The 17551-nt window shown below is 41.7% G+C and overlaps 1 protein-coding gene across 1 annotated transcript in view; it reads left to right on the top strand.

Moving 5' to 3' along the window:
• The window catches only part of MYBPC3 (myosin binding protein C3), a 182153-nt gene extending 167991 nt beyond the window's left edge, over positions 1 to 14162 (top strand). The window contains exons 27-33 of the mRNA XM_056528158.1: positions 4219 to 4414; positions 4499 to 4638; positions 5015 to 5174; positions 5999 to 6135; positions 7431 to 7617; positions 9733 to 9766; positions 13842 to 14162. Of these exons, the coding sequence (XP_056384133.1) occupies positions 4219 to 4414; positions 4499 to 4638; positions 5015 to 5174; positions 5999 to 6135; positions 7431 to 7617; positions 9733 to 9743 (831 nt within the window). The 3' untranslated portion in view covers positions 9744 to 9766; positions 13842 to 14162. The remainder of the gene's footprint in view (positions 1 to 4218; positions 4415 to 4498; positions 4639 to 5014; positions 5175 to 5998; positions 6136 to 7430; positions 7618 to 9732; positions 9767 to 13841) is intronic.
• Positions 14163 to 17551: the final 3389 nt, after the last annotated feature.

Here is a 17551-nt window from a genome sequence, read left to right as displayed (position 1 = left end):
CCAGGCATGAGCAGTCATGAGGCAGAATCGTTGATCACTGGTTTCTTATGAGAAACCAGTGATCAGCATAGAAGATCAGTGTGTGCAGTGTTATAGGTCCCTATGGGACCTATAACACTGCAAAAAAAAAGTGAAAAAAAAAAGTGAATAAATATCATTTAACTCCTCCCCTATTAAAAGTTTGAATCACCCCCCTTTTCCAATAAAAAAAAAAACACAGTGTAAATAAAAAGAAAAATGAACATATATGGTATCACCGCGTGCGGAAATGTCCGAATTATAAAAATATATCATTAATTAAACCGCTCGGTCAATGGCGTGCGCGCAAAAAAATTCCAAAGTCCGAAATAGTGCTTTTTTGGTCACTTTTTATATCATTTAAAAATGAATAAAAAGCGATCAATAAGTCCTATCAATGCAAAAATTGTACCGTTAAAAACTTCAGATCACGGCGCAAAAAATGAGCCCTCATACCGCCCCATACACGGAAAAATAAAAAAGTTATAGGGGTCAGAAGATGACAATTTTAAACGTATTAATTTTCCTGCATGTAGTTATGATTTTTTCCAGAAGTCTTAAAAAATCAAATCTATATAAGTAGGGTATCATTTTAATCGTATGGACCTACAGAATAAAGATAAGGTGTCATTTTTACCGAAAAATGTACTACGTAGAAACGGAAGCCCCCAAAAGTTACAAAACTGCGTTTTTTTTTCAATTTTGTCGCACAATGATTTTTTTTTCCGTTTCACCGTAGATTTTTGGGCAAAATGACTGACGTCATTACAAATTAGAATTGTTGGCGCAAAAAATAAGCCATCATATGGATTTTTAGGTGCAAAATTGAAAGAGTTATGATTTTTTAAAGGCAAGGAGCAAAAAACGAAAATGCAAAAACGGAAAAAACCCCGGTCCTTAAGGGGTTAAAGGAGCATCACATGCTTGAAACAATCTTATTTTTTCACAATATTGAAAGGGTGCCAATAATTTTGTCCAGAGCATTTTTTGGAGTTTGGTGTGGCATTATGTCCAATTTGCTTTTTTCCTCCCTTTTTTTTGTATAGTTCCAATACACACAAAGGGAATAAACATGTGCATAGCAAAACATGTGTTACAGCAATAATTTTCTGTGAGAAATTCTTCATTTTCTAAAAACATTTCAGGGGTGCCAACAATTACGGCCATGTCTTGTATATAAGGCCAGGTTTTAAGCTTTTCTCAGATCCTGGCTGTTTTAGGCTTCTGATCTCCAGATCAATTGGCTGTGATCTCCTGTATTCAGATTTAGATTGTCTGCTTTGCAAAATATATCTTCAGTTACACTATTAGGGTGCTTTACAGACCTTGCATGTGAATGCATTACATAGACAGGACATTGACATCAAAATTCCACAGGTAATACTTCATTTTCCCTGTGATGGTGTTGTAGGAGAACTTGCTGCCAGGTTCCTTTACTGAATATAGCTGATTACTAGGGAGTTCCAGCAGGTAGACAACCTATGATCAACCTATTTCCAGCAGAATAGATGTGTAGAAGAAGGTAGACGGCACTCACCAGAGGTCTGGAAACTTTATTTCTTTATGCTGGAGTCACGGGCAGGTCAGGGGATCAACGGTGGGCAGGGGGCGTGTCCGGAACATTTCGTGCGTGTGACGCACTTCCTCAGCCAACGCTCACCCCAGCGTTGGCTGAGGAAGTGCATCACATGAACGAAACATTCCGGACACGCCCCCTGCCCACCGCTGATCCCCTGACCTGCCCGTGACTCCAGCATAAAGAAATAAAGTTTCCAGACCTCTGGTGAGTGCCGTCTACCTTCTTCTACACATCTATTTTGCTTTGCTACACTTTTATATGGACTGAGCACCCCCAACTGGATTACCGTGCATAGAGTTCATCGCTGACAAGCGTGGCTTGGACCCGTAGTCACACAGCTGATTTACCTATTTCCAGCAGATCCTTTTATAAAAAGGTGCTTTTAGAAGCAAGCACTTCTGTTATCCTGATCATAAGTGTGTTATAATTGACGCTTCAAAAAATCTGCCATATTGAACTGTAAATTTGCCTCATAGCGGGGAGTTTACAGATGGAAAGGGCAGTAGGGAAACGTATTTGATATTATTTAAAGTGCACCTGTCTTAGCAAAAACGTTATATATTGTAGATAATACCATTATATGTATAGTATATTTGTAATATATATTGATTAGAAATTTGTATATTTTTGGATAAAAACAATGCTGTCCCTGCAGCTATTGCCTGTGTGTCTCTGAGGGGACCAAAAACAGGAAGTGAGAGCAGGACAAGCAAGGCTCTGTGCAGACTCCCAGCTTGTCAATTATCAAAATATGTGTAAGCCAGGAGCATGTCATAGAGCCTTACTGCCTGCATGTCATCAGTGCACAGAGCCCTGCTTGTCCTCACTGCACAAAGCCCTTCTCGTCCTCTGTGCACTGAACCCTGCTTGTCCTCAGTGTACAGAGCCCTTCTTGTCCTCACTGCACAGAGCCCTGCTTGTCCTCTGTGCACTGAGCCTTGCTTGTCCACAGTGTACAGAGCCCTGCTTGTCCTCACTGCACAAAGCCCTGCTTGTCCTCAGTTTACAGAGCCCTGCATTTCCTCACTGCACATAACCCTGCTTGCTTTGCTTGTCCTCAGTTCACAGAGCCCTGCTTGTCCTCAGTGCACAGAGCCCTGCTTGTCCTCAGTGTACAGAGCCTTGCTTGTCCTCAGTGTACAGAGCCCTGCTTGTCCTCAGTGCACAGAGCCCTGCTTGTCCTCAGTGCACAGAGCCCTGCTTGTCCTCAGTGTACAGAGCCCTGCTTGTCCTCAGTGTACAGAGCCCTGCTTGTCCTCAGTGCACAGAGCCCTGCTTGTCCTCAGTGCACAGAGCCCTGCTTGTCCTCACTGCACAGGGCCCTGCTTGTCCTGTCCACACTTCCTGTATTGTGTCTTCACACAGACACACAGGCAATAGCTGCAGGGACAAAAATACACACTTTTTTTTTTTTACCAATGTTTATTCCAAATATACATATAATGTTATTTTCTACATTATATTAAATGTTTTTGCTAATGACAGGTACACTTTAAGCCTGAGAGCTGCTACCAAGTTTAGGACATTTCTATTTAGAAGTTAGCACAGTGAATAAAGTGTAGAGTGGCCAATGTAATATTGCTTCGTACTTCACACTAAGTTCAAGTGGAGGCAGATGAGTGATGGGAATGTACAATGGGGGGGGGTGAGGTTTTGGAAATTATTGAGCATCATAAGAGTGCAGCACATGGTGGCGAGGGGCAAAGCACTGGTTAATTTTAGGATACTGTGTGTCCGTATGAAACATGAGCTTAGGGATGATACAAGATGGGATAAGGAGTTGCTGTTGGAAATGAAAAACTGCTACAGATATAATTACTGGGAATAAGGACTTGAGTGTCCTGTGGTTGTCCTGGAGCTTGCAGCAGATCACATTGCATTGCTCATATTCATATTAAAAGATATGACTGTGAACCCTGCAATGACACTATGTATAAATTCTGTAACAAGATCTCTTGGGCTGGTGTGTTTAAGAGGCAATTGCAGATAACTGCAATAATCCTCTTCTCAATGTCAAACTACTGTCAAAAAAATTAGAAGAAAGGATGTGATACCAGTTATATACACTAAGTGACAGGGAGAAAACATTCATTGGAATTTACAGATTACATTGGTCCCTGAAATTACAGTGGTCTTTACTTGGCCACCATAACTTGTTCTCACTTTAGAAATCTAAAAAGAAAACAGAAGGCGCTCCATGTGCGGGATCAGCAGGTCAGGCCCATAGAGGGGGGGAGAGATCTATCCCACACCGCTTACCAGAGTTGGTTGTGTGCACACACACAACGGGAAGCGCCTGAAAATTTGTGTGTCCTCATCTGCAGCCCTCCAGAAGCTTGAGGAAGCTGTGCATGCGCAGCGAAACGCGTTGCATCCAATAAATCTACCTTGATTTTATGCTATCAACTCTCCTGGCTTCTTCATCCAGCGCCGACATCTCCTACTCCTACGGTCTATCTCCTAGTTAATCACTTTAGAAATGTGATTTACATTGATTTGATAGCAGCTATCCTCTCGATCCCTTAGAGTTTGCCTGACCTACTCCCACAGTATGTCTACCATCATTTTTATTGCTGTTTGATAAGTTGTATTTCTGTCATCATTACTTTCTTGGAATATAGGGAAAACCTCGCCCTGTGGTCACCTGGTTGAAAGACGGGCAGCCTATTGATCCAAAACAGGTTGGCATCAGAAACAGTGAGGCTGACACCATTTTGTTCATCAGAACTGCTGAGAGGCACCACTCTGGAGAATACCAGGTTAAAATCCAGATTGAGAATTGTGAGGACACTGCCACCATCCGTATCCAGATTGTAGGTAAGTCATACAGAGCAAAGAGAAGCCATGTAGACTCCAGAGACTGGTTTTCAGTGAGATCATAATAGAAATCTTCTGCTGCAGACAAGCCCAGCCCTCCTCAGAACTTGAAGATTGTGGAAATATGGGGATTCAATGTTGCCTTGGAATGGTCTCCACCTCAAGATGATGGAAATACTGAGATTACTGGCTACACTATCCAAAAAGCAGACAAAAAGACAATGGTGAGATGCAAAAAACAACAATAAAAAAGTTACTTGTCTAAAAGTAGCCATACAGATTGTATACATAATTGCCATTCCCAGTGCAGATAATTCTTCCTGATAAGGCTATTGTCTAATGTGTATGGGGTCTCTCGCCTTTCCCTCCAATGGTATGCCCAATCCTTAGTTTATCTGGGAGATCAGCCACTGCTAAAAGGGCCTGGAAGCATCTTATTCCTCTTCCTATTAAAAAAAAAAACATCCCTGTTCAATCGAGCATGAATTTTTATGGTGGAGTCCAGCCAACAGCTATCTTAAACGTATGGCCACCTAAGGCCTTGTATTCGACAAAAAACATCATGTGACATTCCACATGCATCTCTTGTTTATTCCTCAGGAATGGTTCACAGTCTATGAACATTACAGACGTCTTAACTGCGTTGTGTCGGACTTGATCATGGGTAATGAGTACTTCTTCCGAGTATTCAGTGAGAACTTGTGTGGTTTAAGCGAGAATCCTGCCACCTCCAAGAACAGTGCATATATCCAGAAAGCAGGTGAATATGCTTAAGTACAGACATATCTATAAAAATGTTTTTGTCTATAAGATGGACTATGCCAATGTAGGTAAGTGTGTTATTTTAGGTCTACTTTTGAAGAAGTTCAAGCACACTATCTGACATCCAAGCAGGGTGATCAGGTTTCCAAGACAACCATCCACCACCCAATGAGTATAGTGCATGGGTCCTATTAATTAGAAAAAGACCTCTGCACAATACTCACTGTGGCTTAGGTGGTTGTGACTGCCCTGTATGAAGTTGTATGGTATCAGGTAGTATGGTATGAGGATGGTATGAGGAAGTATAATACACAAAAGAGTATAGAAAGGAGAGCACTGTTCTTTGGGTATACACCAAGCATAATTGTATCAATAGGACAGAGCAGAGCCGTGGTCGAGGCAAACGGGTGCTCAATCTCCCAAGTGCAAGTCCATGGTACATTAGGTAATATAGGAATAAAGGGAGAGCACTAACCCTGAAAATGTCTTCTTTTACTTCATTCCTTGATTCAGAGTAGCAGGATGGTGTGAACAGACCCAGGTTGGGAGCTCAGAGGCTACGGCCCTTGCTCTTCTGCATAGCCACCGTGTCATTTCTACTTTCTAGTGTGATGGTGCTGTAGGGGTGTTAAAAAACATGCTGTCAGTTTACCCTGCAGTTTAATGATTGAGGATCCCAGCAGAGGTCACCCTGTGATCAGCTTATTTTTTGGGTGGCTCAAATAGATTGTCTACTTTTGCTTTCTAGCATACTTTATTATTTCAAGTGAAAAGATAAAGTGCTGCTTGTAGGAATTTACTCGTATTTTTTTTATTCCTTAGGAACTTCCTACAAACCTCCCAACTACAAAGAACATGAGTTTGCGGAGGCTCCTAAATTCACACATCCTCTTGTTAGCCGCTCGGTAGTTGCAGGATACAATGCAACCCTCAGCTGTGCTTTGCGTGGTATACCAAAGGTATGTGCACCAGCAGAAATAATATACTGTAGTTCTGGATACTTACTAGATTCCGTATTAACAAGAGATGGCTTTTTACCTGCAACGCATCACTGAAATATTGCTTTCAGAGAATGGAGAAATCTCACAAGGCTTTCTTTACCTAACGCATTAGAATCCTAGTAATACAGGTAACTGATTACAGACCTCAGACCAGACCAACTAACGAAATACAGACACCAGACCATACCTTCTAAATATAGACTTCATATCAGACCCCTTAACTAATACAGATCAAGACCCCCTAAACAAATACAGACCCCAGGACAAGCCCCCTAAATAAATTCATACCTTAGAGGAAGACTGTCATCAGTGTTACCAGCACTAACTTGTTGGTACAGGCAGGTAGAGTGGATGACACTGATGATAACCTTAGATACGGGGAAAGATAGCAAGACAGTGGGACCTTGGAACTGGTAAGTATACTTGTCATCAGTGTCACCCGCACTACACACCTGTACCAGCAGGTTAGTGTGGTGACACTGATGACAGTTTTCCTTGAAAACAGACCACCAGTCTTCCCCATCTCCCAATAAATACAGATAAGTATAACTAATACAGACTTCTTAAAAATACAAATCTCAGACTCTATCTAAATAAATAAAGATCCCAGGCCAAACCCTAAACTAATGCGGGCTTAAGCCCCAAAAAACAAATACAGACCCAAACTAGACCCCTTAAATGCAGACCCCCTAAATAAATACCCCAGACCAAGTATCCTAATAAATATACACCCCAGTCCAGGCTTTTTGAATAAATACAGAACCCAGACCCCCTAAATAAAGAAGACCAAACTCTTCAGATACTTACCTCTCCCCATTCCTGCAGTCCTATTTACTACAAGCACCACCACATGACATAACATCTCAGCTTTCATTTCTTAACGAGCTTTGGTAAAATGAAAGCTGAGCTGTGATTGGTTGCTGTGAGGAAATCAGACACAGCTTTTATAAGAAGGTCATGGTATGCCTGGGTAATTTACCAGACCTTTCTTTTGGGGAATCCCCCTAGATATTACAGTAGTGTTGACAAATCTGGATTATTTGAACCATTGGTGAAGGAATATCGATCCATAAATAAGCAATCTCTCTACTTTCATGCATTTCTTTAATCTTCTCTTTCCCTTATTTCTTCTTTCTTCTTCACTACTTCAGTCTCTTCTTTCTTCTGTCTTGTTTTCCCTGCTACAGACTTTCTCTCTCTGTGTCTTTAACTTTGCTTCAACTTTCTTCTTATACATATTTTTGTATCTGTAGCCAAAAATCACTTGGTACAAGAATAAGATGAACCTCTCTGGGGAGGCCCGTTACCGCTCCTTCAGTAAGCAGGGAGTGCTTACTCTGGAGGTGAGGAAGCCCAGTACATTTGATGGTGGCGTCTACACATGCAGAGCTGTAAATGAGCATGGAGAAGCTGAGACTGAATGCCGCCTGGAAGTTCGACGTGAGTCTTTGGTTCATTCACTTTGTATTAAAATGTCACGTTAGCTCTGCTCTTACTGATAGCATGAGAAAAAAAAGATGTCTCCGACTCATCCACCACTGATTTGTTAAACTTCATGGGCACTATGGGGGGAATTCATCAAGAGTGGTGTAGGGGAACATCTTTTTACCCCATTAATTCATGTAGTGGAAACTGTGTACCCGCACCAGATTTATTTCATGGTACAGGACAAGTGATAAATCTGGTGCTGATGGCATTTCTTACTTCAGTACTCCACTTTGTAGGGTGATTCCTCTGTGACTTTTTGTGCGACTTTTTATTCCGTGCGACAAAATGTGTGACTTTCTAAAAAGGATGCCACAGTCAGTTCTGTAAGCCGAATCAGGGATGGTGTAGATTTGCGCCTAAGTTAGTTGCAACAAAAGATGTGACAAACTGAAAAGTCGCACATCATATATTCCTGACCACTGCATGATATCAACTGAAATCATGACTTGGTATGTTCCTTTTGAAAAACCTTCTAAGCAAAAGTCACAATGAAAGGTCTCAAAACAGCAACGGAGACAAACTGTGAGACAAATGTACACCACAAAACCAGGGTAAAACCAATGATAACTTCCCCCCAATATTTATTTTAGGTAAGGCTGGGTTAAAACCATGTGGGTCATTACATATACCCATGGTGCCAAATCGGGCAGTGATGTGGCACCCAGGTATTTAATAATGCACAGCTGTTTCAGGGCAGAAGTTAGGTGCTCTAGTCAGCTGTTATTGCACGGGAAGCTGCAACACAGTACAGTGGTCCCTCAAGTTACAATAATAATTGGTTCCAGGACGACCATTGTATTTTGACACCATTGTATATTGAGACTATAACTCTATAAAAACCTGGTAATTTGTTCTGAAGCCACCAAAATGTCATCCAAAAATAGGAAAAATGAGGATTAAAGAAAAATAAGTAGATAACTAATACAGATAAAGCAAGTCCTTACATATAAAAGTAATAAAGATCTGCTGGGAGCTGTAATCACTGTCTATGTAGAGGACAGGAGCTTCTTCAGGGTCCTGTACAGTACAGGCAATGTCCTAACAAGTAAAATGGAGCCTTTCTTGGTGTCCAAAGGAGCAGCTAACCCTGGCACAAGTAAAGAGTAGTACATAATATGTAATACCACTCTGTACTGTAGGGAGGCGCTACCAGACAGGAATTCAGTGCATACGCTTCAGTAATACAGGGGTTTTACCAGTGAATGCCCATTCTGATTGGTCAGTTCTTCCAGCCATTGACAGGTTTTGTAGATCTGGACTGTCTGTCTGTATGTTGAGTCTGGTTTCAAGTTACAATGGGCCAGAAAAGACCATTGTATGTTGAAACTATTGTATGTTGAGGCTATTGTAAGTTGAGGGATCACTGTAATAAAGGGGTTATCCAGCTAATAAAATGTACCTACTATCCACAGGAACAGCGTCCTGTGGATTGTCTCATGGGCCATAACCAGTGGGGGTCGAAGAGCTCAGTGAGGAGAAACAGCACCCTATTCTGAGATCACGGGGGGTCTCAGTGGTCAGACTCCTGCAATCAGACACCTATGCCTGATCCTGTGGATAGGGAATATGTGTTATAAACTTGATAACCCCTTTAACATTCTTTGTATTGGCTGTCCCCTCTCCAGTATATAATAGGAAAAGGGGCATCAGTGTGTTATGCCCTAACAGGGCAGACATAAGGACAAGGTACAGGGCTTGTCCTGGGGGAAATGCCTTAGAAGGAATTTTTCAGCTCTAAAGCATACTCCGAGATAAAAAATAAAAAAGGCTGTGCTCAGCCACAGGATGCTCCTCCTCCCTCCCCTCCCTGCCTACCTTGTTGGAAGACAAGCCCTGTAAATCAATCAGTCAAGGCAGGGAAGAGTGGGGGAGGAGGAGGCATGCATTAGGTTCACCCCAGCTCAGAAGAAGAGGATCAGAAGACAACTGCAGGAATAAGAAACATTTGACATTGTCAGCTAATGTTTTATAAGCCTCAGGAAAACATAGTGAAAAGCTTTTATTTTACATGTATGCAAAATCTGAGACAGTTTAACTAATATCTCTTTTTATTGACTCATTTTGCAGTGCCTCAGTAGATTGGAGTGATTTATGATGACAGGTAAGTTCCATATCACGTCTGCATCAAAACTGGGGTAAAGCATCAGGAACTCTGGCTGCACTTATGAATTAGGGAGGGGGCTTAAAGTGATACAACACCATGACGGTGGTCCAAAATACTTAGCTGTTTAATAGATCTTTATAGAAGATCAGAGCTCAGTTTACAGAGAGCTCCAAATCTCAAAAAAACTGGGCCCCAACAACTATAAAGAAATATTATGGATTTAATTAACTAAAAGTTTTGAACCTAATCAGAAGAAAATGGTAGTAAAGGGTTGCCATGGGCTGTCACAGCATGAGATGTGTAGTTTTGCAACAGCCTGAAAGTCAGAGAGTTTTCCCATAATACAGTATATACTTATTACCCATCCAGGTAAGGTGTTAAGTGATCACAAGGGCAGCAGGTAAGTATGTGACAACCTCTTCATTAAAAATCTATGGGAAGATAGCCAAGTACAATCCTCAGCAGTCCCATAGAGTTTGAATAGAGCAGCTGTTAAAGGGGTATTCAAGGAAAAAACTTTTTTATATATATCAACTGGCTCCAGAAAGTTAAACAGATTTGTAAATTACTTCTATTAAAAAATCTTAATCCTTTTAGTACTTATGAGCTTCTGAAGTTAAGGTTGTTCTTTTCTGTCTAAATCCTCTCTGATGACACGTGTCTCAGGAAACGACCAGTTTAGAAGAGGTTTGCTATGGGGATTTGCTTCTAAACTGGGCGGTTCCCGAGACAGGTGTCATCAGAGAGGATTTAGACAGAAAAGAACAACCTTAACTTCAGAAGCTCATAAGTACTGAAAGGATTAAGATTTTTTAATAGAAGTCATTTACAAATCTGTTTAACTTTCTGGAGCCAGTTGATATATAAAAAAAAGTTTTTTCCTGGAATACCCCATTAAGAATGTTCACTGCCAATACATTCAAACGGGCACTCAGGACCCCTGTCTTTATAAACAGTGGGGGTTCATGCTGTCAAACCCATGCCGGTCAGGCACTTATAAACCATCCTGTGAATAGGTGACAAGCTGTCATTATATGGTTCTCACAAAATGTTTGCAACTGCAGCTTGTGAGCCAACAGGAGCAATGTGAACAAATGTTAGGGTGCGTTCACACCACGTTTTTGTAAATTCCAATTCCCTTCAGGGTTAACAACCCATCTGGGACTAAGACCCCCAACTAGGGTCACCCTTTTAAAACTTCACTTTTATTTATTATTTGTTAAAATCAAATTGTGGTGCAAAAAATAATACAAAAGAAGGTGTTCAAAAACACAATATATAGGAATTGGATTGGTCCAATACTGGTTCCACTAATTCTATTTCCACTAAGGCTTCTATGTTAGGAACTCTTTTATTCCATTATTCTGAGTCCTGAGACTCCAATCTTAACGGCCCACATAACATACAACCTCCTCTATTTTATCTACCAATTCCTATTATTGCTAATTAAAATTTGTTGCTCCCTAGCATCCACCCCGACGTTTCGCTGGAGAGACCCTAGCTTTATCAAGGCATAGGACACTAATGCTGGGAGTGGGCAATCGCTGTGGTATATATGTCCTCTGTTCGTAGGTGCGGCCACTTACAGTTCTGCTTTACCCAATCAGGGACTGCCACATCACGTTTTTGCACTACGGCAGCCGTATCCGGCGGGAGAATTTATAAACCATCCACTGGAGTATTTCCACTGGACCCACACCGCACCCCATTCATTGCATTGAGCCAGCTTACTTTTGAACTGTATCAGTTTTATTGCTGGACTAAAAACCATGGCAGACCATGGTTTTCAGTCCGGGAACAAAACAGTCCAGAAATGCGCAGACCTGAGTCACTATGTGACATATTGGGGGATATTTATCAAAGGTGTCTATGTCCCGCATCAATATAGACCAAACTACAGAGCGTTAGGCCGGTCTATTGTGCGCCTAATGTATCAAAAGGCGCACGGCTCTTGATAAATTCTGTGCACTGACTTCGGGATCTATGGTTTAGACCAGTGGTCTTCAACCTGCCAACGGCTGTCCGGGCATGCTGGGAATTGTAGTTTTGCAACATCTGGAGGGCCGCAGGTTGGAAAACACTGCTTTAGACTGTATTTAAACCCGCTTCTGCATGGTCTGACATTTTGGCGTACTTTCAGCCGATGCGACTTGTCGCTGAAAAGTCGCTTTTGATAAATTCAGCACCAAAGCATTTTTCCATCTAAAATAGACTAGAATGCATCATGTTCTAAAAATCCTCTAAAGCAAAAGTCGCAGAAAAGTCGCACATATTTAGACTGCGACTTTCTGTGCGACAAATTTAGACAGGAAAAACCAGTCTAAATCCTTTGATGACTATCCCCCATTATGTCTATGGGGCTCATTCAAATGAACAGGGTGTGGAATGGGTACGGCAGGGGGAGGTTTTTAAATCCGCTTGCCAGATCCGGCTGCTGTATTGCAAAAACGCGGTGTGATTGCGTTTATGGACACAGATCTGCAAAGGGGGGGGGGGAGCGTAGAGAACACACATTTGCCACATAGAGATGAAATCTTTGCATCCTGTTATCACAAGAACAGAGAAGGATAAAGCAGCAAGACTTTGTAGGATAAAAATATCTTTTCCACACTCCCTGGATCACTTCTCATGTATCAGCTGTGCGCCAGTAAAATTGTGTCTCCCTGCCTTCTATGCCTTTTTATATTTAAATTTGCTTCTAGTAGTTTGGTGGCAGCTGCCAGCACAGCCGGATACAGCTTTGTAGTGTATTACAATTTGGCATCATCCCTGCAGTGTTATTTTTATCCTGTGCTCCACAGCACTCGGCTGAGCAGGGAAATGTACAGGAATGTAGTTTTCACTTGGCTGTTACACCTAAAGGGGTATATTGTTTTTATGGGTTGTTTCTGGTGGTACAGTTCATCTTTATTTAGGTGAATGAGGCTGGGCTGCAATACCAAACTCAGTCTATAGACAAGAATGGCACTGTTTCTGGACAATAGGAGACTTATTTATCTCATCTTTGAGAGCTACTTGTCTTTGTATTGAAAGAGGCAACTACCCTGTAGGGCCTTAAAGGTGTACTCCACCCCTAGACATCTTATCCTCTATCGAAAGGATAGGGGATAAGGTGTCTGATCACGGGGATCCTGCTGATGGGGGCCCCGCAATATAGCATGCGGCACCCACCTGTTTCTGCTCCAGAAGCACTGGAGGGTCTGGGTCCCGACCACGGGAACGGAAGTTCGTGACGTCCTGCCCCCTGCAAGTCTATGGGAGGGGACGTGACGGAAGTTCGTGACGGAAGTTCGTGACGGAAGTTCGTGACGTCACGACTCCGACCCCGTGTGACGTCACGTCCCGCCCCCTCAATGCAAGTCTATGGGAGGGGGCATGACGGCCGTTCATGACGGAAGTTCGTCCCGCTCATGTTCGTCCCGTTCATGACGGAAGTTCGTCCCGTTCATGACGTCACGTCCCGCCCCCTCAATGCAAGTCTATGGAAGTTCGTCCCGCTCAAGTTCGTCCCGTTAATTACGGAAGTTCGTCCCGTTCATGACGTCACGTCTTGCCCCCTCAATGCAAGTCTATGGGAGGGGGCGTGACGGGCCGTCACGCCCCCTCCCATAGACTTGCATTGATGGGGCGGGACGTGATGTCACACGGGGGCGGAGTCGTGACATCACGAACTTCCGTTCCCGTGGTCGGGACCCAGACCCTCCAGCGCTTCCGGAGCAGAAACAGGTGGGTGCCGCATGCTTTATTGCAGGGGTCTTATCCCCTATCCTTTCGAGTGGAGTACCCCTTTAAATACAACATTTCTCATGACAATGAAAGGTGGATGAAAAATTACCGCTGCCCATCCCTATTTGGAGAGTGTCTCAAAAGATTTTAACATAGAAAATAGCAACCTCCTTTTCAATATCCAGCTGCAATAATGTGCTTGCTCTGGGGTTGCCATAGTAGTACCAACAGTTTTCTGTGCATAAACTTCCTGTCATGTGACCCATTCATGTGTGGGCAGTCATTTACAAATATGAAAGCCATAGGTTGGAGACCACTGCTAAATCAATGTCTGTTCTCTCCACAGTGAAGGAAGACTTCAGACGTGGAAATGGTGCAATCTACACAACGCAGTAGTCACTGATACAGTATTTACACGTGTACAATTTAGTACAGTCCAGACAATATGATGTCAATATGATGTAATGATCATATCACTGTCATATGCCACTATGATGCATTAGCTTGAAATGTTCTTTTTTGTTTTGTTCTTTTTTGTTTTCTAAATATTATGGAGGATGTGGGATGTGAATCTTGGCTACAGTCATACTGAGGAAAGATGATGATGTATCAATAAAATGCATAAGGGCTTTACATGGGCTGAGAAAGTGAAATAAAAAAATAAAAAGCACAGTATTTCTAGAAAGTGTTTTTATATCTTCTTTTGGGCTGGGGCTCCTTTGGTCCAGTAGAGGATGATTTTCCTGAGGGACAATCCTATATCTATACAGAACTTTTGCACGTCTGCTATTAATTACATCATAAACTTTACTGTTGTCATTGCTCACAAGGAATATGCAATTCAAGTGTGGACATATGGAATGCGCAGCCTCATAGAGGCCCTAAGGGGCTTTTGAGTATTTTATTTGTCGCACCTCTTTTCTTGTATGTATTCTCCACTGCATTCTCATACATTACATAGACACTTTGTTATTCCAGACCACCAAATATGTTAATATTAACTCTATTACTACCCTAGACCACCTGGTCACTCCCCAAGACCACCAGGGATGTTATCAACCTTTTCAATGCACTAGATCCCCAGAATTGTTATTTTATACCTTCACTCTTTCATTTTTTAGATTATCAATAATTCCTTCACTGCCATAGACCTCCAGGGATGCTATTGTGGTGTGCCAGGGATGCATTGATAGGACTACTGTGAAGATGTCATGGAGGGTAATGTGACCTGAGTAAAGACAAACAGCACACTGGCTCATTTACCTTGGGCCTGCCACAGCACGGAAAGTGTAGGATAACACTTGAGGGTCTTTTCACCTGTACAGTATCCTGTAATATCTTTTTATATATCAACTATCTCCAGAAAGTTAAACAGATTTGTAATTTACTTCTATTAAAAAATCTTAATCCTTTCAGTACTTATGAGCTTCTGAAGTTAAGGTTGTTCTTTTCTGTCTAAGTGCTCTCTGATGACACGTGTCTCGGGAACCGCCCAGTTTAGAAGCAAATCCCCATAGCAAACCTCTTCTAAACTGGGCGGTTCCCGAGACAGGTGTCATCAGAGAGCACTTAGACAGAAAAGAACAACTCAACTTCAGAATCTCAGAAGTACTGAAAGGATTAAGATTTTTAATAGAAGTAATTTACAAATCTGTTTAACTTTCTGGAGCCAGTTGATATATAAAAAAAAAAAGTTTTTTCCTGGATAACCCCTTTAAAATCTGCAGCTTGAAATCTTGTGCTACAAATATGCGCAGGATATTGTACGTGTGAATACAACCTTAAACAACAGGCATAAGCAAAACTCCAGCTCTGCAATGTTGCATAAAATCCTTGTAATCTATTCCAAAACCGACATATAAAACAGGATAGTGGACAGGAAATGACGTTTCAGGTGCAGTGCACCCTTAGTCATACCAAAGTACTTATTCTCTTCTTCTCTATATTTCTTTTTACTGCAACAGATGTATTGATATAACAGGCTTCTGATTAATGTCCTAAATTATCTGGTAGGTAGTAGAGCCCTCGATTTTGCTCCTAATATGATCCTTCCTAGAGAAAATGTTTAACCAATAAGGGTTAAAAGGAAATGCTTTATTCAAACTTTGTGCATTTTCTTGACATTGAACCAAAAAGGTAACAAGCATGATAAGTAATATTCCACATTACCAACCTAATGAAGGGCAATATTGTTACAATTTACTGGATATATAGTTCTCCAAACATCATTCCACCCTGTCTCCATTAAAAATGTAGCTAACTGAGGAAAATTCTCACTTCTATATGACCCCTCGTGCACTCTACTTAGTAAAGTCCAAGCCCCAATTCATGTCCCCACTCATATAGAAGGGCACTTCGTGTGTAGTCCATTAAAAATAATAAGAATTGATTCAGGACATCAAGGAAAAGGGGAGGAATGTGAATATGAACTGTTTCTCATGTACAAATACATATCTACCCCAGCTGTCTGAATATTAAACAGTTTGAAGTGAATACTGCTATGTATTGCTATGTATGGACACTCCAGAAGAGAACGTGGAAAAGGTATATTGGCACTCATAACTTAACCGTTTCAATTTAATTCTGTCTCATTGGGTAAACGAACTATAACTGGAAGATGTCTGTTGATTAAATTAAAAAACACACAACTCTTAGTTCTTTCTCCCCTTCCCCTGATCGATGGCTACAAGAACCGCTGACCGATGGCTACAGGAACCGCTGACCGATATCCTTTGTCATCCCCACCCCCAACCCTCCACTTACCCCCCATTCTCCTCCCTTAGAATCATACATCTGCAAACACTTTACAGGCCTTGTGATATCAGCCAGCTATTTGCTTCAATTGGATCATTAAAAAAAAATTCTGATCTTTATAAACTTTTCTAAGCTTGGATGAAAACAATCAAGAAAATATCATTTTTGGCTGGAATAAATCCCTTTTAACTTCTCTACAGGAATTGCAATTCAACTGAGTCTCTTTGGAAAAATCTGGCAATAGCAATATTTTGTTATTATTAAACATGACTTAGCCCATTCCCTTACCTCAGCACCATATCACAACAATTTGATAAATATTGTTGGTTTTTTGTGGTACCCTATGTGCTCTTTACAAGGCAAACAAAGCAGAGAGATTCTGTACATCACATGTCTCTGTTATCTACTCAAAACCATAAGCTCCCAAATTATTCTAATATTATTGCATATTTTCTTTGTCAACTATTTTTCTCTTTAGTGCACCCACATCTTTTCTCAGTGTCAACCTTTAAGGCCCGCACCTTCCACCCAAGATCCAGGACTGTTTACCCATGTCGGCCATCTTTTTCACGCAGCTCCTTCATTATCATCACTTGTGTTGGACGGGCGCTGATTTGTTGATTCAGATCAGACAGTGATTTATTGCAGGATTGTCCTTCCTTCAAAATTGTCCCCAATATTTGTGGGTTCACTATCTACCTTCTTCTAGTACCTTACTGTTGGTGCTGCAAGGGTTACTCTTGGTGCGTGCAGCAGAGGAGAGGTTGCTGCTTCAGTGTATTGGTAAATTCATTTGGTTACCTAAATGTGGAATAAATGTGTGTTTTCTGGTGTTCTAGTCTCCTGCTATCCCAGTACATTTACTATACTGTAAGGGTATAGCTCGACTTGCCCCACACTCTGACTTACAATTAGGATTTTGGGGCTTGCTGACCAGGATCTTCCCAGATATGTTCTAGAGGTTTCTACGCAGGGTTCCCAAACCACTTACTTGGCCCAGCTGTGAAACATGGGATTTTATTCAGATGAGAAGTCCATGACGTAGGTAACTGACTTGACCGGGATCGGAAGCAAGCATCACCCAGTCTTCTCTATGTGCAAAAACAAAAAACTTGATAATCTTCCCTCTTAGACCATCTTTGGTAAGTGAATGAACCCCTGAAATGCCAAAAAGCAGAATTGGACTGGGGAGTAACCCTTGCAGCATTCAGACGTCTGCAAAATTGTTGGCTCCATTAAAAACAGAAAAACCCACAATTCACCCCCAATGTCTCCAAACTTGTAATCAGTCAGTCGCCTATT

This window comes from Hyla sarda, chromosome 6 (genome assembly GCF_029499605.1).
Source record: "Hyla sarda isolate aHylSar1 chromosome 6, aHylSar1.hap1, whole genome shotgun sequence".
NCBI lineage: Eukaryota > Metazoa > Chordata > Amphibia > Anura > Hylidae > Hyla > Hyla sarda.
This window is presented reverse-complemented; position numbering and strand designations above follow the sequence as displayed.